Consider the following 23,131-nt stretch of genomic DNA (forward strand, 5'->3'; position numbering starts at 1 on the left):
TCCATGTGTAAAACAAATACGGCTACATTGTACCCATATCTTTTTACACGTTTGCATTTTATCAAATATTTCTCGATTTATTTTAAAAAGTATTTAGGGGGAACTTAAAAGTTGTGGACCCTATATAATAGTACCTGAGCTCCTGCTTATTTTGAAGCCTACTATGCTGCTTACTTACGAAGCATCGCCTTCATTTAACATTACCCTCCATAAGTAGCGTAACTGTGTGATGCACTCTGAGCAGAGATTTGTGGAACACTCTGTAGTATGTGGAAGATATAGGCACTATTGCACTGCCTCTTCCAAAACGGGTGCTATACGAACTTATCTAGCTACTAACACTAACTTGTACTTGGATTTGGTGGTCCTAGGACTTCCACCCGGGACTTCCACCACGTGGCACGTGCCCTTGATCTGCACTTTTCAACCGGGATTGGTATAAATTCCACTTATCTATCAAAATTAACACTTACAATATAATACTTGCTAATAGTCTACTTCGAGAGATGAGTCTACTTCGAGACATATTACGTTTGGTCCATTAATGTAACAGACTTACGCCAGTACATACATGTACTCAGCTATTACGTGGAATAATACTTGTACCTATTACTCATGTGATTTTACTTGGTGAGGTTCTGTTAATTCGATAATATCCGTTATAATAGCTTATAATGAAGATTGGATATAGGTGCTTACTGTCTAAATGCTTTCTGACAATGTACTGGGTTATCCTAGTAATATGTGGATTATCGTGTTGTGGTCAGGGCGCTGAAATTGGAGGTAAGTAAATGGTAGTTAACATCCTTGGGCAATCAAAAAAGAACACATTCAATTTTCCAATGTGATAATGTGAATGGCCATGGTAGATATAATATTCCTACTTTTTTTTATTCCGCCAGTGGAAAGTCCTGTAGAAATGATTTTATAGTTAATCGTAGCAAAACAAATCGTTGCTTTTTTTTTTACATCCATTAACTTTTTAAGTCCATTAACATCCAAAAGAGGACCCATTATGAAATCAATATTACTTGGCCTACTGGTTATTATCTACCCTACACAAAAATGTCATCAATAAAATATAAAATATAACTGTTTTGCTTTCAATAAGTCAAAATAGATATATTAATAACAATGAACAGTATTTAGTTCAGTTACTTTTTTCGATGATAAAGCTTATTTTATAATCGGCTAATGAAATGGCGGAGCCTGGTGCTTTCCTTCAAAACAGGCTATCCAACGTTTAAAAATCATTTTGGAGCATTTTTACAGTTTTTGGTATCTGTGGGAGCCTTAAACTCCTTAAACTTACCGCATTCACTTCCACGGATAACTTAACCTCGAGATCTTTTTCCTGTGGCTAGGTACTTTGTTGATCAATGTCGTTAATATAATGTTACTGGGTTGTTGTTTTGTTTGTTTGTTTTCTGTTGGCGTCGTGTCATCGTTATATTTGCAGACGTGCTGTTGTTGCCGTTGCTGCTTTAATACATAATTATAACGTATCTGCACATGTGAAATTCTCATAACCATTGCAAACTGCGCTTGGTATAATTCTGGTACTAGTTTCTCTAAGCAATTACAGATAAGAGCCGGCCAAAAATACCACATATAATTGCACTATAACACATTTATTACACAAATTTATACCTAAGCACAATGTTGAAGGCTATATATTTGGAAAGAACACGCTTTTTCATCAAACATCGAGAACTGATGAGTACCAATTAGGCTTATTGTTAATTTAAGGGGGTACTACACCCCTGTCCAATTTTGTGCCTATTTTTGAATTTTTTTCAAAATTTATAGCACATTGGTGACAAGTAAGATATGCATATTATAGGGGCAAGGACTACAACTTCTGTACTGACTGAAAATACAGAAACTCAAAGCAAGTAGTTATTGATTTATTGATCAAATATTGGGTTTCCCTCATTTTTGACTGTAACTCCACAACTGTTGTCTGTGCTGAAGTGCAGTAGTTGTAGTCCATGCCCCTATAATATACATATCTTACTTGTCCCCAATGCGCTATAATTTTTGAGAAAAATGCAAAAATGGGTACAAAATTGGGCAGGGGTGTAGTACCCCCTTAACTTAAAGTAAAGAGACAGGGTGTATGGCATTGCATGGTAACACTCTTGTACCATATACCTCCAATCAATTTGTGGTTTAAAAAGTGCAGAATAGGTTAGATATGAAAATTGGTAGTTCTTGGACAATTAGGCCTATAGGATAGTGATTTCATGTTGCTTGTAAACAAAAAAAAAGCTCTTTTTCTAGATTTCTCAAATAATAAACCGAAATGCATTAAAATTGCTCCCAGAATGACATGCGCGGGTCCTACAAAAAAAAAATTTTTAGTCTGATGTCAAACATACAGGTATTAGGCGGATTTATCGAACATGTTGAAATGTCCGGTACATTCGGTAACAAAATCAGGCACTAATAAGATGATCTCTTATCACACTTCATTCATCAACAGATACAGATAGGGATCGTGTATTTGCTATTAAATTACCTAAGAAAGAGGGAAGCGACTGGTTATATATTCTGGAGACATTAGGCTATTCCAATTGACACCAACACACCACCTATGGAAGACATGACCTTAATCTCTTACATAGGGGGTGTAGATTTTGAATGGAGTCACCCGTTCAGATTACCCTATTTGAAATTCACACTCTGTGTGGAACATTAAATATCTTCCATAGGGGTGAACGTATTTCGACAGGAATAGCCCATTCAAGATAACAGTAAACACATTGCCAAATATTCTTTTTTACGCCCTGATTCTCGTTTGAGAAATGCATTTTGACTGATCAGAAACATATAACTATGATAGGTCTTGGCACAGCTGACTTCCTGAAGGGGAGGATGACGAAAGAAATGAACAAAGTGAACTTTAAGAAAACTTGGCAAGGAGAATGAAGGCAATTATTAGAGTTAAGCATGGTAAACACCACAGAACAAAACGGATGGTGAACTTCCCCGGACTAGTCTTAAGCAGGTTCATTTTAAACTTAAACATGTTAAACATGTTAGAGCAGGGTTTGAACCTTTGATGAATCGCCAATTTATTCTAAATCAATCGAGTCGTATCAACGTACACAGTTTTACTTTCAAACAATTATAGATTATGAAGAATAACATTCCTTTGTGTAATCTTAAAGCGTTATCTTGCAATTTTTGTGATGCATAATTATATATTAAGCGTAGATATCTAACATTTATCTGTACAAATAATTGTGCTAACTTGAAAGTTCCCTGGAAAGGAACTAATAATTAGTTCCTTTCCAGGGAACTTTCAAGTCTCGGGTTAATCGAGCTGATCCTGGTTGCGATGGTTATATGGGTAGACTAGGAGACTGCGCCTATATTGAGCTGCGTCTACGAATGGTGTATAATGGTTTATATGGTATGTCTTGTGCCCTAGTGGTCAGCGAAAATATGTATTAAAGTGCGCAGAGGCTTGTAGTTTTATTTATCTATTTATTTATCATTATTAAAGTCCCATTCAGTGATCCCAGCGAAAATGTTTTTAAAAAAATAAGATTGTTTATAAATTGCTTAAAAGTGAAGGATAAGTCATTCGAATTGTCATTTGGTATTTTTGAAATGAAAAAGTTGGCAAAAAGAAAACAGCAGTATTGACGAAGTTGAAGCCCCATTCAAATACATGTAGCTAATTTAGATACTGTCAGTATATAAATTACAGGTTCTTGTAAATGCATTATTTTGTCTTAAATACATGTCTTTCGGCTGAACCACTAGCAGGCTATTTCAGCACATATATGACAATGACAAAGGTGAATTTTGATGATTTTGATGATCTTCCGGATGAGCAAATCACTGAATTGGCCTTTATTCCACTTGATTTAGACCAAAGTGAGAAAAGTATAATAACTAAGCTTCGTTTGTCATGTCACGTACGCCGAGACATTTTCTTGGCTCTTGCAGACACTTATATTATTTTAAAATTAGAAACTTAATGACTTTTGGCCATTTTCCATATTACATAGCATACGCTTCATCTGACTTATTCTCAAAGGAAAAGGGAATAATATTGTATGGTCGGGCGTAGTCTATCAACAGCAGTGTGTTACAATGTCTATGTATATTGCACTGTTGTCACGATTACTCAGAAACAATCCAACTTACTAACTTTTCTTATCCATTCTGTTTACTTCCTGAAATCTGAAAACAGGTTGCAAATTGAAATGATAATATTTAATTTCCCAATGTCCAAGTCTGATTCATATGGGACACAGTAAACAAGTATGGAAAGTGTGTTACAAGTATTTGCTGTCAATGGTTGGTACTTATACAGGGTGTCCCAGAACTAAAAATACCGGGTGAATAAATTTGAACATAAGTCGAGAAATAGGCATCGGAATCCAATAATTAAAACGCCCCCCAAAAAAAAACACAAAAAAACAGCGTGTAGCCCATTTTATTATGAGTCTTATTTGCTAATTTTACTTGAATCGGTTGACTGATTGCGAAGAAATGACGATTGTATAGCTTCATTCCAAGTTTGAAAGAAAGATCATGGCTTGTGCTTTCTTTAGTATGAGCTTGGAACGGTCCGTGGATTTCCCATGGATTAACATGTGTCCCTCACTGACCAGCCTAGGTAAACAAACAAACAAATAAACAAACACAATTTCGTAAGTTACTGTAGAGATTCATCAGGTTTGTTATTGTTCAAATAATTACAGATTGTTTTTACAAAACCAATATATTGGTGAATAGATGGTAATAACTCACTAACTGGTGAATGTTTATGAAATATTCCAATTGGAGTAAGAAATCGTATTGCAAAGTTTAATTAAATATTTTAAAACATAATGTTGCATGGTATCAAATATCACACGTAAAGCTGTAAGCACTTAATCATTGCCATTCTTTGCTCAAATGTTTTTGGGAAGTTAAAATATAACATATTTGCACAACGCAAAGAATTAAAGCTGGGAAGCTTCTAATTGCAGGGAAAAGTTTTCTCGGACAAACTGTTGTTCATCTTCACTGAAAGCACGATTAACATAACACTGACGAGTCATAAAATAGATAATGAGGAGTAAATTTAATGAGATAACAAACTTTAGGAAGGGGTGAGTGGGTATGAAAAAAACGTCTTTTGATCAAACTTGGAATGAACTTCATTGATGCATGTATTATGTAATCGTTAATATCTTCGCAACCAGTCAACCGAATCAAATAAAATATGATGTACAATACAATGAGCTACGAGCTCCATTTTAAATTGTTTGATTCCGATGTCTATTTCCCGACAAACGTGTCAAATTCATTCACCCGGTAATTTTTTCTGGGACACCCTGTATACTTTGATTCCTCGTAAGTTCGGCAGTGACGCTGATCGCAGTATCGAACCGCGCGCGTAAAGTTAATCACAGAAAGCGAACACGCATCCGCGAATGACGTCACTAACGAACTCGAGGTGAACCAAAGATTACGCTGACACGTCTATATTCAACATAAGATTGCCTAGTTCTAAAAAGTGGTATCTCAAATGAAAGCTGATAAATATTCTCTTTAATATGAGAGTATTTATACATAACGTCTCCAAAACGGGCTAACCAACCGTGTGCTTCTTTCCTCCCCGATTTCAACTGCCCTTCGCATGCCCCTGCAGTATATATCCAGGTTAAGATTTCCATGCGCAAGTGGAAGTACAGTACTGTACAATAATAATTTGAGATCAGTTTAAAAAAAGTATTGATCAACTTTTGGCATCTAAGGGAGCTTAAAACTTACCGCATTCACTTCCATAAACTTAACCTCGAGATCTGTGGCTAGGTTGTTATTATTTTGTTGATCAATTTTGATATAATATTACTGGGTTGCTTGTTTTCCGTTGTCGTCGCGTCGTCGTTATATTTGTTGGCATCGCTGTTGTTGTTCCTATTACTGCTTACATTGTTATAACGTATCCGTGCATATGAAATTCTCGTAACCATTGCAAACTGCGCTTGGTGTAATTCTGGTACCAGTTTCAGTTTGCTCTAAGCAATTACAGATCAAAAGAGCCAACTAAAAATGCAACATGCAATTATTACAACACTGCAATTGCTCCATAACACAACATTAATTGATACTTTCTATATATTTGGAACTGACGAGTACCAATCAGGCTTATTGTTGTTTTTGTTAAATTAAAGAGACAGGATGTATGATAACACTCTTGTTACATATACTTCCAATCAATTTATGGTCAAATCAGTGCAGAGTATATAGGTTAGGTTGGGAGTTCTAGGAAAATTATAGGATATTTAGGACAAGTTATATCTCAAATGAAAGCTGATAAATTCTCTTTAACATGAAACCATTTATACAAACGTTTCAAATTTGATTTTTCCTTAAGTCCACCTTTTGATGTGAATTTTGTATTCACATTTGTACATTATTATTACTAAATGTGACGCCGTCAAACAAAATGAGTTTGATGACGAAAATATTGTGAACAGAAAATCTCTTGAACTTATAGAGTGAAATGCAACTTTACCATTGAACACATTTTAATATTTACAAAGAGCAGCCAGCGCACCAAAACGTTGAAACAACCCCACTGCATCTGTCCGGATTCGAACACTGGAGAAGAGCGGAAGATTTTAAATGCTTAAAATCTTCTGCTCTTCTCATACTGCAGTTAATGTTCATTTTCCTATACACAATACACAGTGCTCTCACCATTGACGTGTGACCTCTACAAACTCTACAAAAAGCATTGCCTAGTTAACGTCACTGTGTGAAAAATAACCGGCCAATATTTTTGTACTTTCTGAAATTCTAGAAAATATAGTTTTGTAACATGTCCTAAATTTTTAGCTAATTTAGATGATTGGAAATATTCGCACTTTGGTGTTTTAGTAAGGAAGGGCACGACATGGCCTGCAAAATTCCCTGTATAAATCGAATGCAACTTTTAGTGACTATCACTCATTGTGGACCACTCTATTCCGAAGGGCATTAAAACTAAACCACTTGACGGATAGTAGGTGGGGCATCTGCAAATGTTCGTACCTCCCTGATATGTAAATGACAAATAACAGCAAAAACAACTCCCATATCTGTCCATAACTTTGGTCAGTGGAGCGAGTCAGGGGATTTCAAGTGGGTGATTATTGATTGGCAAGTGTCATATTTGGGCATAAGTGCAGTCCACCATTCAATGTGGAGGATGGGCTAGACTTGATTTTGCTGGAGTAATTTCTTGTTAACCAGGTTTAAGTACGGCAAAGGTCGAATCATGTTTGCTGTGCAGCATTTCTGCACTATGTCCAGTGTGCCTCTGTGGCTCAATTGGCAGAGCGTTGTGCTAGTAATACGAAGTTCGCCGGTTCGAATCCGGCCAGATGCACCATACTGCAGTTACTGTCCGTTTTCCTATACACAATACACAGTGCTCTTTCCCATTGACGCGTGACCTCTACAAATAGCCCTACGTTAAAAGTATGGGGATATGACTAGTTAACGTCGCTGTGTGAAAAATAACCGGCCAATATTAAAAGTACTCTTCTAGAGTTCTAGAAAATATAGTTTTTTAACATGTCCTAAATTTTTAGCTAATTATTTAGATGTTTGGAAATATTCGTACTTTGGTGTTTTAGTTAATGTTATAGGTAATAGTACATTGCCTAGTTAACGTCGCTGTGTGAAAAATAACCGGCCAATATTAAAAGTACTCTTCTAAAATTCTAGACAATATAGTTTTGTAACATGTCCTAAATTTTTAGCTAATTTAGGTGTTTGGAGAGGGTCGTACTTTTGTGTTTTAGGAAGGATATGTAAACGACAGATAACACCAAAAATATGAAGAAATTATTTCCAAACCGTGTTAAGTCAATAATCATTATGTTGCTCATTTTCAAGAATGCTGGTTTACAAAAAGCACGCCATTGTCTCATTTCGTGAACAATAGTACACATACCATTGTTTCCTTTCGTTTCCTTTATAATCGGTTACCCAACTGAAGCTATAATACAAACTTTATTGCGATATCGCACATGAAAACAGTCACATGTGCACAGCCAGAGAAGATCCGATTTAATCAGTTGAGCTGTTTCAATGAGTGTTATCTTGGTTTAATAGCTTTTAATGGGGTTAAGTCCTGCAAAGGTCGAGATGAATTCTACTGTAGACATGACTGCATCATGCTGGTTTTTTCAAACGTTTATGTGCGCTGGCTGTTCTGGGTAAAGATTACAATTTTTTCATCCTATCAACCCAGAGAACTAAGTATATAATTTTCAACTTAACCATTGGTTACATTGACAAACGCTGTCTTTCAGCGCGAACTATATGGGTTCTTCTTGACGATCAAAATGCTCAGACTATCACTTAATCTGCGTCCTTATTAATAAAATGCTCAGACTGTAATTAATCAAAATGTGTATTTATCTTCCTTTTTTTTTTTTTTCGCAGATGTCCGCTTGGCAGATGGTCACAGACCTAATATAGGCCGTGTTGAAATCTACCTGGGAGACCGTGGATGGTTTACTACGTGTGATCCTACCTGGGACATCCACGATGCCATTGTGGTCTGCAGACAATTGGGTTTCCCAGGAGCAGCTTTCGCAAGAGTGGCCACTTACAGAGCTATTGGAGTGCCGCTAGCTAGGAGTGTCAAATGCACAGGATGTAAGTGGTGTAAAGACGTTATAATGAAAGACAGAGGACAGTTAAGACTAAGTCGCGTCTGACGTCAGGGCAAAGGGCAAAGGGGCGCCGTGATTGGTTGTCGACCTGCGCAGTACGGCATTTTCTGTCTAGTTGTCAGAATGTTAGACGCGAGCTAGTCTTTTTATCTCTGTCTTTAATTATACAGAGTGTCTCTGAACTGTACTGTCAGAAACATTAATTTTTGAGTATTTTAATGCCACAATGAAACAGAACTGAATGATGTATTGCGTGATAAATCAGCTACCACATGTTTTTTTTTTTTAATTTTAAAAATTAACACCTCATTTTTAATCCATTGTGCATTGAACCATTCATGCCAAGCTCATTTACTGCATTGAATCCGTGGACAAGATCAAAATGAAATGTCATTATAAAAGTCTTATATTTCAAGAAAGAAACGGTCAAAATTGCATGTATTATTCAATCTTGTTTGGTTTTGGAATTTAAATACTGAAAAAAAAATCGACAGTACACTCTGTTTGAGTGTTGAAGGGAAGTACTGAACTGGCTAAACTTGCTATAACTAGAACTTTTTGTCTTCAAGGTGTGAAATGGCTTCAGAAATAATGGTTTTATGGGTGATTTCTGGTGCGCTAGGCTAATCCTACTCCTTTATCCTCCTGTTGTTTGTCTGCTACGTTTAATGTTTTATGTTTTAATATATATTCGGACAAGTTTTGTGACATAATAAAGCAAATCACGTTGGCATACACACTATACACAAGTTAGCATCTTTGAATGAGACCAGACTACGAAGACCATTACAGCAGCCTCTGGCAGCGATTCAGATAGGTCAGCCATGTTTATTAGTTAGTCACACAATATTATTCAAAACAGTCCCTAGGTAGAGTGGAGTTGACTCTCTAACACCAAAGGATTTTATTTTATTTCCTCTACCTTCCATTCAAATTCACGCACTGCGATTTGTCCAAATGCTTCACATAATGTTAACCCGGCTGCACATTATTCAGAATCGCGGTCTCTGATTTGTTAAAATACATCACGTCATAGCCCTTAATCCTGTAATAATGTGTCAAGCATCGTTACACATTCTATGCATAGTATTACGCTTGGTATGCGTACAATATTTCGCGCAATTCGCGCTGTCACTTACGCTATGGCTACGCGTACGCCCCTTACCTTGATGTAAATAAATTTAGAAAAAAGTTAAATTTTTTCTTGAAATCGCAGTAATTTTGGGGTTAAAAATAGAAATAAAAGTTTGCTCCCTTACACCCAAATAATTGTATCATCGGCAGTAAAAGTATAAATAATGGGGTTCGGCTGGGTCTCTCCCCAGTGTTGCGTTTTTACTGCCTCGGACACATTATTTGGGCGTTAATGATTCGACATTAGGCCTACCCTTGATTTCCGATATTATATACCCTGATTGCGTCTGAACGCAGTAGTGTACATTCTACGCAGAATATTACGCGAGCTTAGGTGTACAATTTTTCCCCAATAGTTGCTGTCACCATAGAATTAGAGGCTGTCAATTATATTATTCCTTATAACTACACTGTATGCATTATCTAGAATTATTTTTGAAAATGTGTTGATTACGGGTATGGAGACATCAAAGAATATCCGCTTCCCCCTTCGAATCTGACTTATAGGGGTTTAAGGGTGCGCGCTGATCCAGTGGTCTAATATGCAAAATATATTTCTGCATATACCCTGGTGTCTCCCGGGTAAAGGTCTGATATGAATCAAATAAAGAGTTGACACTAAGGCCGTTTATAGTTCAACCATAAGTTCATGGTACAGGATACCGGAAGAGATAACGTGTTATTGTTTTGTACTATTGTTCCTACAATATCTGGAACATGTCAACATTTAATATTTGTATAGATGTAAAGAATAACCAATAAGCTATTTGATGTGTTTTAGCAAGTAATGTGTATTTTTACCATGTATCCCCTAGAGAGTTTGCCACAATTTGTTACGGGACCCCACATTTGCTTGTTTTTCGCGCAAATTCGCATAAACGCGCAGATATTTTTGCCTGTTGTTTTGATTGACTCAGTCTTTGACCGAAACGGGTCCTATAAAAACACTGAATTTGAAAGGTCATTCATTCAATTTCAATTTTCATGGTTGGTTTGTTGTTTCTATGACAGTTTTGTGAGCAAATGCAATGTAGGGAAGTGGTTTTAGGGGGATACCACTGAGTGCACAGGGTATTGTTTAATCAGATGTTTTAAATGCGATTCTGAGAAACACATCAATTAAAGTTTATTTTCACCCAAATAGTTAAAGTTGTTTACTTCAATGTGGAGCGCGTACGCGTAAGTGACAGCGGCTATCGCGGAAATATTGTACAAGCGTCATTCTATGCGTATGTGTAACGGTGCGCGATTTTGAATAATAGAATATCGACCCATTGGGTTTTTTTAAAGTTGTTCAGTTGAATTTGCCATGTCATAAAACATATAACAAGACACCAGAATCATGGACATTTGACAATTTTAACCGTTTTTGTAAAAATGCACCTAGCCGAAAGTGCGTTGACCTTTGTCACGTTTTTAACCATAGCTCTGTAACCAAAGGTCGCAGATGGGACAAACTATACCTTTTTGGATTCCTTATGACCAGGCGAGTAATTTGGTATACTTTTTAAAAACAAAAATTGGGATAATTTATAATTTTGACCACTGTTTGACCTTAATTGACCCCTACCAAAAATGCATGACACTTTGAAGAGGGCAGTCTAAGCCAAATTTGTTCAATACCCTTCAGGCATGCCAAAATACTTTCAAACCTTTGTTCTAAGGTCCTGGTCCTCTTCTATGATAAATCTGATGCCTGGAATGAAGGCAATGTTTTGACTTGACTTGAATGAAACAGCGATTTTCTGGTCGATCCTTCATGTAATTATTTCGTGTAAGCTAATCCTAACTCTAACCCTAATCCTAACCCAAAGCCTGATCCTAATCATAACCCTAACCTTAACCCTAATCCTAACCCTAATCCTAACCCTAAACTAACCCTAAACCTAACCCTAATTTCGTGTAAAATTACATGAAGGAATAATCGATTTTCTTTACTTTACCTCATTTGTTCAAAAGAGGACACGATCTGAACAATATTTAGGAAAACATTAAAATCTAATTTTAATGCAAATCGCATTACAGCATATTACACTGAGACCTATGATCACCGATAATATTAAGGGTTAATTACTGCTGATATCCGCTTCCCTTCCCAGCAAACACAAAACGTTTTCGACATCATTCGCAAAAGGTTATAAAAGGTTGTCAGAAAATATTTAAATGTCGGGTTATATAAAGGGTGTATTAAGAGTATAAAACGTTTTCATAACCTTAAAAAACATTTTTGATAATCTACTGCTCAGCAAACAAAAATGTTTTACAGAAAACGTTTAAATGTCGGGTTATATAAAGGGTATAAAAACGTTTTAATAGCATTCCAAAAACATTCTTGAAAACTTCATACAAAACATTCTAAACAGAATGTTATTTTGGGGAGTTGAAAAATATTTTGCGAAAAATGTTTGCCCAAAATATTTGCAATAACGTTTTAAAAACGTTTTCATGACCTTTATATAACCCGACATTTAAATGTTATTAAAAGGTTTTGAAAAAAACATTTTAAGAACATTTCTGTGTTTGCTGGGTTCAAACATTTCGACATAATGTTATTTAAGTATTGACACAATATTTGGCAAAATGTTTGCAAAAATAGTTTACAATAACATTTTTTGAAAACATTTAAAAATATTGTTGTAGTGTGTTTTCATACAAAACGTTTTAAAACGTTATCATGACCTTTATATAACCCGACATTTTAATGTTATTAAAACATTTTTACCTAAACCAAAAGCCAAAATATAACTTATTTAAAACGTTTTTAAAACGTTTTTGTGTTTGCTGGGTTAATGAAATGGCGATTGAATAATTAATTTTATTATCCCCGTCCTATAAGGCAGACTTTACAAATACAGGAAGTAGCGCATATGAAAGCACTCTTTCTGTCATGTATATGCTGAATGTTAAGGTTGGTCTGTGAACCCTGGAATTATGGAAACTTTCGGGCCTCATAACTGATAAAGTGTTGGTGTAAAGTATATAAAAGTATACATATTTAGAATGGCAAAGACTTGATAAGTTCATCTGTGATGTCAAATTTGGGCCAAAATGCTCATTTTTGGCCCAAAATCCCAAAAAACGGTTTTTTGGCCCACTTTTTTTCGTGCAACGTCAAAAAAAATTCTTGGGCCAAATTTTTTTTTTATTAATTTTTAAAAATAGACAAAAATATCTAGGGTCCGTTTTTTTGTTTTTTTAATTTTGACCAACTTCACCAAAAATATTTGAAATTTGGGCGAAAATCGGGCTTGTTATGATTTTTTTGAAAATTCAACGTTTTTTGACCATTTTTTTGTGCAAATTTCTTTAAGTTGGTCGAAATTCAAAAAAATGAAAAACGGTCCCTAGATATTTTGTCTAGTTTTTAAAAATTAATATAAAAAAATTTGGCCCAAGAATTTTTTTTTTTACGTTGCACGAAAAAAAAGTGGGCCAAAAACCGTTTTTGGGGGGATTTTGGCCCAAATTTGACCTTACAGATGAATTTATCAAGTCTTTGCCATTCTAAATATGCATACTTTTATATACTTTAGACCGACCAACAATTTAGCAGTTATGAGGCCCGAAAGTTTCCATAATTCCAGGGTTCAGACCAACCTTGATATAGAATTTCTGAATAGATATTGCAAGAAAGATAAGTTGGGCTATTCCAGTTGAAATCCATCACCCCTCTATGGACGATATGACTTGACTTTAATCTCCCTCACAGGGGGGGGGGGTGATGATTTCAAAAGGAGTCACTTATTGTTACCCCATTTGAAATTCACACTCCCTGTGTGAAAGATTACAGTCATGTCTTCCGGAGGGGTTGTATGGATTTCAACTGAAATAGCCCATTTCTAAAGATAAACCCACTTTACTTTAATTGTATGCTTTCTCAATGGTTTACGATAAGGATAATTTACTGAGCAGAGTGAATTAGTCAGGATAATCGCACGAACCCGTAGTGTTATTGCATTTTAGCATTTCTATCTCGTGCAATATATTCTTGTATCACACTCAAAGCCATTCAATATTATATAAATGCACACCGCAATACCAAGTCAAAAATTGAGGTGTTTGGGACATCCTCGGCATAGCAGCGGTTACGTCACATTTTATATCTTATAGATTCAAATCAAATTTTTACTCTTTGACCAATTTTTAAAAATATATTTATTGCTATTTTTTTTGCAGACGAAACGAAACTGTTGGATTGCCCTTATCACACCACTCAACTATGTACTTCAGCTGTAGGAGTCGTATGTCAAGGTATTACATAATTATTTCCTTACACTTTTAACTACACTGTAACAAAAAACATGTAATTTTAAGGACATTTCTGTCATCTATTGTAAAACTACGAAAGGTTTCTGCAGAACACTTGTGACCGTACCCAACGAATGAGCCGTAAAGTCGGCAAATTGTATTCTGAGTTACAGTGTAAAATGTGCATGAAGGTCGTATTCATAGGTACCTCAATTTGGTGCTACATGTATCTCATTTTGATAGCGTCAGTCACACACCTTTAAACTAATTAGTAATCCTATTGTTGAAGAGGATAATAAACGTCTATCTATGTCTATAGAATTCTTAAATATCTCTAGTCTTTGTTTGCTTTGGCTAAATCCTGTTCAAGGGGTGGATTACAAAGCATTGCATTTTGTCTAGGTATGTATAACCAACAATTAAAAATGAGAGGACATTCCTGAACCTCGTTGGCTTGGGGATGATTTGAAATGACTGCCAATTATGACTGTTTGATATTCATTACCAGCAATGTGGAAAAAGAGACATTATGTAGAACCGAAAAAAGGTACCATTGATTTGAAGGAGCAAAATTCAACAAATCATAGCCCCGTTTCTGGATATTGTTTGAAGTCAAATGATATAGCATTATGGTATATATATTCTAAACACGAAATAAAACAAAATTGACCAGGGCCGACTTTACGGCTCATTCGTGGTGTACGGTCACATTTGTACAAAATATTTCTAAACAGTCTGATGACTGTAATTTTTTAAACCTGATTATTTTTGACATAATTCACACATATCATAACTTACACATCATTTAACTTTGTTGTGTTTGTAGGAAAACGAAGCAAATTTGAATTAATTATCTTTATCAAGACATGAAGGGGAGTCGGAGCGGTGCCTGAGCTAACGGTTTTGTGCTCAAATATAACGCTCACAGGAAGAGGTACGGGTTCGAAAGTCCAGCACCCCATTAGCCCCCCTTTCACACCCTTGAAAATAATACGATGTGCTCGTATTTAAAAGAAAGCTGCCGGATTCGACTCTATCTATCATATTAAGGTTAGCAACTATTTTAAACTGTTGCGATTAGTTCACAGCATCTTGCGAATGGTAGTGAGCTTTGGCAAAAATTACATTGATCATTTGTGTAGAAGTGTGTGTAGAAGAATTCAAATATCACATATATACTTTTGTAGGTCCTGTGGTTCTTGAGTTATGTTGTAAAGAGGGTTGAAACAGCAACTTTTGTAAAACGTACAAACTCATTCACAACAATAAATCAAGCAAGTTTTCAAAGTATATGATTTGTAGATTGAACTTTTGCAACAGATCAAGGTGTTATTAACAGTAATATATTGATTTAGATCATGAAAATCGATATTTTCATTCGACCAACAATACCTCGTCTACCCTTAAGTCAATATGTTAACGCAATCTGTGACAGGAAGAATAGAGGTTCACATTGCAAAGCAGGAAATTTAATCTGTCAGTATTTACTATGATGGTGTGATTCTAACAGCCTTATACTATATCACTAATGCTTCCTAGGCAATACGAAAAGGTGTGAATAGAGATTGAATTCCTTGAAATTATAAAGATATCCAAACTTAGGGGCCATACAGACTCCGAGTTTTCGACCACTTCTATAATCTGTGAATCGACGTAGAATATTCGATGTAACGCATATATACAGGTATTATCGATTTTACGGCATAAAATATGCATTAGAAGTTACAGGAAATTGATTTGAAACTTTGTTTTGTGTTCTTTCAATAATTACAATAAGGAATATTGTACAATTATTTGAATGTTTATGAGTACAATGATAAAAATATTTCCATGAGGTGAAATATGGACTGTTCCATTCAACGAGGCTTTTCCGAGTTGAATGGAACAGTTCATATTTCACCGAATGAAAATATTCTTTCCATTGAACGAATAAAAACATTTAATATTTGTTTTATATAACTCGTATAAAATTCTTTATCTTCCACTTAATTTTATAAATCACCAGGAAAACAAAATAAATTACAAAAATATTACAAACTGTTTTTAGAAGCGACATCTACACTTATAATTGAAGAGTCGAGGTGGTCACCGTTTGCGATATACGCCAGCGTCTATAGACCACTTGACATCATTGTTTATCAACAAAAGCGAGGGACTGGTCTATCGATATGCTCGAACGAACCGCTAGGCTGTTCAATGGCTTTCTTGTACTATAATGAATTGTGGTGGGCGATTTAAAATGCACGTGCCCTGAGCAAACTACGATGCGTACGCACACTGCAGGGCAAAGAACAAACAATGGAAATTGCCATAATTCGCGCGCGCATACTGCCACCAATGACGTCACATGTCAAGTGGTCTATAATTGCACTGGCGCGGAGGGCAATAGTCTTTTTCTATAAATAGCAAAAATGTTCAATAGTAATTGACCAATCAAATGATAAGAATATTTGTATGAGTTATATTAAATATAACAATCCCAATCGTACACTCTTGATTTTACATCATCGCCGACGAAAATTAGTAGTAACAGCTGAAAATTGCGGAGATAAATATTTTTGTATGTCTTTTGAGATCAAGAGTTCAAATCTTTCTATTATATGGACTGCCGATACAGATGAACTTCATGTTAGTATAAGTAATTGTTAAATTGATTTAATGGATTTTGTTGTTAAAAAGTGACATAAACACAGTATGTTCAGGAAGAAAACACGAGTCAGAAACCTGTGTGACTCTATACCCTGAAACTGTCGCCCAAGCCTCCAATTGCAGAGGAGGCGTGAAAGTTGAGTTTCCTAGTTACAAATTGCGTACTGAATTCTGTCATGGTCTAATGTGAGTACCCATCCGGTCAAATACAACAATCCCCGAAAAATGTCGTTGAAACGCTTTAGGCATCTTGAATGAAATCCAAAGTGTATATTTAATGTGGATAAAAATGTTCAATATTTGGAATTAGAAGAAAGCTGGGCCATCAATTAACACTTTTCCATTCACCACCCCCCATCATTCAATGTTGCGACACTTTGGAGACACGCTGAACACATTTGCACTTTTCAACATTGCACGGGGGAGTGGGGGGACTAATTTTCCCCTAAAGACGCTTTAATGTTTCAAGACATATTTCGGGGATTGAAGGTGATAGTTTATGTGGTTTACGCATACTATTGTATAAAAAACACAATATACGTTGAAGAGGTGACTTTAATGACAAGGCTACAAATGACGATTAATACCAAACCAATATTTGGTCGAAAATCGTTGCACTGTATACTCTTAAAGGTCTACTATATGATGTTGCGCAAACAAATGTCATAACAAAATTATTTTATAATGCTAATTACGATTGTAAGCCTACTAAATATAAAACATATAGAAGTTGGATTTTTTTTTTTAGAAAGTAGGCTATAAGTTGACATGAATGTGTTTATATCAACCAAGATGTTGCTCTATTACACATAAGGCCCTTCACAATTGATTTTGAGTTTACTGTTTCCCTCCCGCATCCAAAATTGAGAATTGCCAAATATTTAATTATTTGATTTTTTTGGACATTTTCTTTGTTAAATGACATTTTAATTACATGAATTTGCTACTTTCTTACTTTGATCATCCTAACTATGATGCTGAACAAACAAAGAACATCCCTGCATTATCATCAATCTATAAAATCAACCATAATTGCAATATAATTAAATCCGCGGTGCCAAAATGTACTGTTGATATTGGCCTGAAATCACTCGTTTCAAATTATATTTAAAAAAGAAGCAATTAATAAATAATAATTAAAAGTTACTTCGTGCCTTTCTTTAAATCTTTTAAGATTAAAAAACGGTAAACTAAGAATTTGATGTGAAGGGCCTAATCAATGAAAAGCAACACGAGATGAACAAAACTCATAAGTTATGAGCTTGTTTGTACTCACTTTAATTTAATTTTCTTGATGATTCCAAACATGGTCATGAATTAATGTACAAATCTCAATATTTTTAAATGTTATTTTAAAAACGTGTCGTCTGCAGTTTATCCCGCGTTAAGAGAGTTAAAGTCATAATAATAATTTTAATAAGTAAGTTAAGACTACGTTTAAAGTTAAGTAGCCTATGATTATTGGTAAGTCCGCACTTATGTAACCCGTCCAACGCCAAAACCTGATCTTGTTATGACAATTTGATTGATAAGGTTGTGTACAGACTCTTGTTAGCTCCCGTTTGACAATCATTTCGACGTCGTGATAATGGTTTCAACCAAAGACACATTCAAACCAATTTAAAGTGTCATATTTCACAGACAGAAAATGAATCATAAAAAAAGCAAACCATAAAACTGATATTTGGATGAATATCTATGGAAACAAACACAATAATATCAGAAAAATGTGCCTTTAAACCATTGCACGTTTCCTTTGACAGCGCGTAGGTAGATCATATGTTATACTTGCACCACGAGAGTGTGATTCACCTCTCGATAGGTCTTTCTATTCTGTGCTATGACGATGTAAGTGAGTATCGAATAACGTTTACTTTTCAATATAGAATTGTTTCAATCGGAGGTCGTCATCTTTTTTGTGGTTGACTTCGTGAAATATTAATCATGTTATATCCAACAGAAAGTAGATTCAATTCAATCAAAAATTAAGGTATGAGTCTTGAAATAATTTGTCTGTAAACTTGCATAAGAGCACAGTCATGGAAATACAATGGCGCCAATCGAAAGTTTCGCAAGGGAAAAAACAGCAAAATCGCACATGACGTATATAGCTCTTTCTAAAAAGAAAAGAATTCAAATTCACTTAAACTTTTAATGTATGGGCTATATAGTTGAATAGAAGACTACGCATCAAACACTATATAGCACAATTTAACATGAAATTTATGTATGTAAAATCAAAAGTAGAATAATACTTTCTCTATTAATCATCGACATAGGTACATTTATGAGTATTCAACGTGAAAATTGACATTTCAAAAATTGCTATTATATTAATTTATAGTATAATAATTATTAAATTGATTAGTGGATTTTGTTGTTACAAAGTGACATAAACACAGGAAGAAAACACGAGTCAGAAACCTGTGTAGCATTCGGACTCTAATCTCTATACCCTGAAACTGTCGCCCAAGCCTCCAATTGCAGAGGAGGCGTGAAAGTTGAGTTTCCTAGTTACAAACTGCGTACTGTACTGAATTCTGTCATGGTCTAATGTGAGTACCCATCCGGTCAAATACAAGGTGATAGTTTATGTGGTTTACGCATACTATTGTTAAAAAAAAACAACAATATACGTTGAAGAGGTGACTTTAATGACAAGGCTACAAATGACGACTAATACCGAACCAACATTTGGTCGAAAATCGTTGCACTATATAGGCCTACTCTTAAACTTAAAGGTCTACTATATGATGTTACGCAAACAAATGTCATAACATAATTATTTTATAATGCCAATTACGATTGTAAGCCTACTAAAATATAAAACATACTGAATTTGGTTATTATTAGAGAGTAGGCTATTTAAGTTGACATGAATGTGTTTATCATCGAAGATGTTGCTCTACTACACATAATCAACGAAAAGCTGCACGAAACTCATAAGTTATGAGCTTGTTTGTACTCACTTTAATTTATTTTTCCAAACATGGTCATGAATTAATGTACAAATCTCAGTATTTTTTTAATTTTTAAATGTTTTTTAACGTGTCGTCTGCAGTCGATCCCGCGTTAAGAGAGTTAAAGTCATAATAGTAATTTTAATAAGTAAGTTAAGACTAAGTTTAAAGTTCAGTAGCCTGTGATTATTGGTAACACTAATAAACAAAATCTGTAGACAATTTCCCTTCCACTTCCCATCATTTTGTGGGAATTCACTTTTACCAATCATAGGTCAGACGAGTTTTCTATATTATCACGTCCGTGGTCTCACTGTCTTGTCGTTTGTGTAAGCGGCTACTTAGCCTGACCAATCAATGTAGATCTCAGCAAGCAAGGCGATATTTGAAGTGGTTTTCATTGATAGTCTATTGATCATAACCAACGTGCGAGCGCAAAATGACAATAGAACTGGGTCATGCTTGTTTATGTGCCTACCATATTTGAATTGACAATGGGGCGGAGCTATCATAATTGACGCCACAGTCACGATACATAGCTTGATAATTATTTGGAAGGAACTTTTCTATTCAAATTGTAACAGTCTCGGATTAGGTGTGACCCGGCAGCACAAATGAGCCGTAAATTCCCTAAATTGTATTCCGAGTTACGGTGTAAAATGTGTACGAAGGTCATATTCATCGGTAACTTAAGCTGGCCCGACATCCGTCTCATTTCGATAGTCAAAATCTAATCAATAATCCTATTGTTGAAGTGGATAATAAGCTTCTACCTTAGATGGCGATAGAACTTTTAATAGCTCTGGTCTTTGTTTGCTTTATATTGCTAAATCCTGTTCAAGTGGTGGGTTACCAGGCATTGTATTTTGTACAGGTATGCATAACCAACAATTAACAATGAGAGAACTTTCTTAAACCTCGTTGACTTGGGGATGATTTGAAATGACCGCCAATTATGACTGTTTGATATTTATTGCCAACAATGTGGAAAAAGAGACACATGTAAAAACGTAAAAAGCTATACTTTTGTTGAAGGAGCAAAGTTTAACAAACCATAACCCCGCTTCTGGATATCGTTTGAAGTCAAATGATATACCATTTTTAAGTTTATGATGTTTATTTTTAAACACGAAATAAAACAAAATTGACCTGGAGACGAATTTACGGCTCATTCGCCGTGGACGGTCACTTATAAAAAATAGATTAATTGAGTTTTCGTCAACACAGAGTGCTCCAGAAGCGCTATAACTTTGTTGCTGGCAGTTAGGGTTTAGTGGAGTAATGATATTAATATGTGGAGTGAAGGGGAAGGTGGTTTTAGCTCTAAGTATTTACCCAGAGATGAACCGAGACTGTGGGACAGTCTATGGCTCCCGTAGTATTCCTCATTCAAACCAATTCAATGCACGACCTCGGAGTTACCTGCATGACTTTGGCGGGATATTTTGGAACATTCATGGTTGCACATGCAGGTGCTTCTTGTGAAAAGGTATAGCAGTCGCTGATAGGATATGCAACTTATAGAACACGGATAACCTCTATCATTTCGATGTTGTGATAATGGTTTCAACCAAAGACACTTTCAAACCAATTTAAAGTGTCATTTTTCACAGACAGAAAATGAATCATTAAAAAAAATCCCATAAAACTGATATTTGGATGAATATCTATGGAAACAAACACAATAATATCAGGATAATGTGCCTTTAAACCATTGCCCGTTTCCTTTGACAGCGCGTAGGTAGATCATATGTTATACTTGCACCACGAGAGTGTGATTCACCTCTCGATAGGTCTTTCTATTCTGTGCTATGACGATATAAATGAGTATCGAATAACGTTTACTTTTCAATACAGTCGATGCCCTAAATCTAGAACTGTTTCAATCAAAGGTTCATTATCTTTTTGTGGCTTACATTGTGAAATATAAATCATGTTATACATCCAATAGAAAGTATTAAATTAATCAAAAATTAAGGTGTGAGCCTTGAAATAAGTTGTCTGTGAAATTTGCATAAGAGCACAGTCATGGAAATACAATGGCGCCAATCGAAAGTTTCAAAAAGGGAAATGCACATGACGTATATAGCTCTTTCTAAAAATAAAAAAAAAAGAATTCAAATTCACTTAAACTTTTATGGGCTATACAGTTGAATAGAAGACTACGCATCAAACACTATATAGCACAATTTAACATGAAATTTATGTATGTAAAATCAAAAGTAGAATAATACTTTCTCTATTAATCATCGACATGAGTACATTTATGAGTATTCAACGTGAAAATTGACATTTTAAAAATTACTATTATATTAATTTATAGCAAATAGGGCCATTGACAGGAACTGCATGATCCTGCATGCTCATGGCGCTAATAGTTTACACTTTAGCCATCATTTTGTGTAAAATGAGTCTCATGTCGGGAAAAAAGATGTTCAAATATTGCTAATATTAAGGGTTAATTTGTTTATACTTAATTATTTTCTGGATTTTAAAATAATCGAGGGTTGGGAACCAGAAAGCCATTAACCCCCAAAGAAAAGCATTGTGAGTTAAGGCTTTCTGGTTCCCAACCCTCGAAATAATACCACCTGGAGAACCGTTAAGTGCACTTGTGGTTATAATGATAGAAGTTAGCAAATATTCAATTTTGAAAATAGTTATGATTTCTATCATTAGGTGACTCATTTTGCTAGATCATATCTACAATCAGCTGACTGAGGAAAATAATACATTTGACATTATTGTCTGGTACAAGGAATAAGGCGAGGGATGGCAGATATAGCTAGTCAAATACCTTCCTGCAGAACACCATGACGGCCGTGTACAGGATTTGAAGGGAAAATAGACGAGACTACTGTCTAGTATTTGCCTGAATATAGGGCCCTGTTGCAGAAATTCCATGTTGCCATAAGAACCATTGCATTATAATTATAATGTTAAATAGAATATTCGCTGTCGTAGTGTACGTTAGAATATGACAGTTGCTAGGTCAACTGGATCACGCTTTTCTTGTATACGAACCACTGATCGAAATGATCACAACACAAAGCCTATGGCATATCAACATTCGGAACAGGTGTATGAGCCCAGGCTTTGAGCAGTAACCTATGGCACTACGACAGCGAATAGGGGAGTTTTATTTACCGAGAAGGGCACTTGCTTTGAAGCTTTGAAAAGATTGATATTCCAAATTGTTTTAATGGATCGAGTAAGACTCGACTAATGTTTATGCAACTCAACCAAAATAGCCTATCAATAACATTGGTTAAAGTCGTTCACTCAGGATTTGTAGAATTGTTGAATGCAATTGTGTCAAATTCTTATTGTGCAACTCTACATCCAGAATACATTTATTGCGTCTCCGATCACGTATTTTAGATTTCCCCATAGTGACACACCTATTGGCAAGAAAAAGGTACTCATAAACATCTCAAAAAAAGTAACTACCCCCATTAAATA

At 35.2% G+C, this 23,131-nt stretch overlaps 1 protein-coding gene across 2 annotated transcripts in view; it reads left to right on the forward strand.

The window, feature by feature from the left end:
- The first annotated feature begins 299 nt into the window (after positions 1–299).
- Positions 300–23,131, forward strand: part of LOC140165673 (uncharacterized) — a 38,656-nt gene continuing 15,824 nt past the window's right edge. For both annotated transcript variants that reach the window (XM_072188975.1, XM_072188977.1), the window contains exons 1-3: positions 300–783; positions 8,446–8,661; positions 13,989–14,063. In XM_072188975.1, the coding sequence (XP_072045076.1) occupies positions 675–783; positions 8,446–8,661; positions 13,989–14,063 (400 nt within the window). In that variant the 5' untranslated portion in view covers positions 300–674. The remainder of the gene's footprint in view (positions 784–8,445; positions 8,662–13,988; positions 14,064–23,131) is intronic.

Source organism: Amphiura filiformis, chromosome 12 (assembly GCF_039555335.1).
Source record: "Amphiura filiformis chromosome 12, Afil_fr2py, whole genome shotgun sequence".
Lineage (NCBI taxonomy): Eukaryota > Metazoa > Echinodermata > Ophiuroidea > Amphilepidida > Amphiuridae > Amphiura > Amphiura filiformis.